General features: G+C 55.5%; 1 protein-coding gene across 1 annotated transcript in view; it reads right to left on the bottom strand.

The window, feature by feature from the left end:
* The window catches only part of LOC103213376 (rhomboid domain-containing protein 2), a gene marked incomplete at its 3' end in the record, with an annotated part of 3,326 nt that extends 2,433 nt beyond the window's left edge, over positions 1-893 (bottom strand). Inside the window, exon 1 of the mRNA XM_007959178.1 lies at positions 716-893. Coding sequence (XP_007957369.1) covers positions 716-893 — 178 coding nt within the window. The remainder of the gene's footprint in view (positions 1-715) is intronic.
* Between the last annotated feature and the right edge of the window lie 137 nt (positions 894-1,030).

Below are 1,030 nucleotides of genomic sequence, written 5' to 3'. Positions count from 1 at the left end.
TACAAATGTTCCATTTTCCTCCCCAGGAAAGAACGGGGGAAGAAACAGAGACTAGGAAATGTTTTTTATGAGCGAATGTTTATACTGAAATTGGTCTGCAAAATTACTCTCCTTCAGAGAAAACGCAAACCTCTCCAAAGGCGGAAGGCATCTCTCTTTTCTTTTTTTAATCACGATCTTGGGACTGGAGTCAGGATTAAGACACAGAAAAACAGCACACGAAATTACAAATCCCAGAATGCTTCAGAGGGGTGGCAGCAGACAAGCTCGTGTCTTGATGAACGTAGGAGAAAAACAAGATATTTTGAGTGGGGTTTAGGCCTCAAGCAGAAGTAAATGCGTATTTGAAAAAAGAGGCGGAGAAGAAAAATCCTGATTTTCCGAGAGCGAGCACGGATGAATGAAACTGGTTTGCTAGCGAACGCACTTGGGTCTGGCAGCGACAGGGAAGGGGGCAAACTCGGGTGGGAAGGGATTACAATGACAAGATGGGGGCTCTGGAGAGACAAAGACGTGGAATATGGGGGAACAGGAGGCAGGGCTGGGGGGCTGGTCGTCCGGGGGGTGGGGAGAATGGTGATGAGGACCGACACAGGAGTAGGCGGAGGGTAATGGGCGAGCCCTGATGGGCGAATTCCAGGTGCCTGCAGCCGGAATGGGCGAAATCGGAGGAAAGAGAGGCTCGCACGGGGATCCCGGCCCCACTCCTGCTCACCTTGCCAGTTACGCAGGGCCTCTGACCGCAGCGAGAGGCCCGAGGGCGCCAGGGGCGGCTGCAGGAGGAACAGGCGGGGCCCGGACACCAGCAACGAGAGCAGCGCTGTCAAGAAGGTAGCGGATGGCACCTCGGGGCACAAACACCAGCTGCGACAACTGGGCCCCGAGGCCGCCATCGTTCCCGCGCTCTCTCTCTCTCGGCAACGACTAATCTCGGCTCTTTCCGTCTCCTGGCGGCTGTCTCCCTGGCAACAGAGGAGCCGACCGGAAGTCTGGTCCCCAGAGGCTCCGCCCCACGCCTAGCTATCCAATC

This window comes from Orycteropus afer, unplaced genomic scaffold (assembly GCF_000298275.1).
Source record: "Orycteropus afer afer isolate SDZICR_OR568_19922 unplaced genomic scaffold, OryAfe1.0 scaffold01810, whole genome shotgun sequence".
Classification (NCBI taxonomy): domain Eukaryota; kingdom Metazoa; phylum Chordata; class Mammalia; order Tubulidentata; family Orycteropodidae; genus Orycteropus; species Orycteropus afer.
Note: the sequence above shows the minus strand (reverse complement) of the source record. Positions and strands in the feature narration are given on the sequence as shown.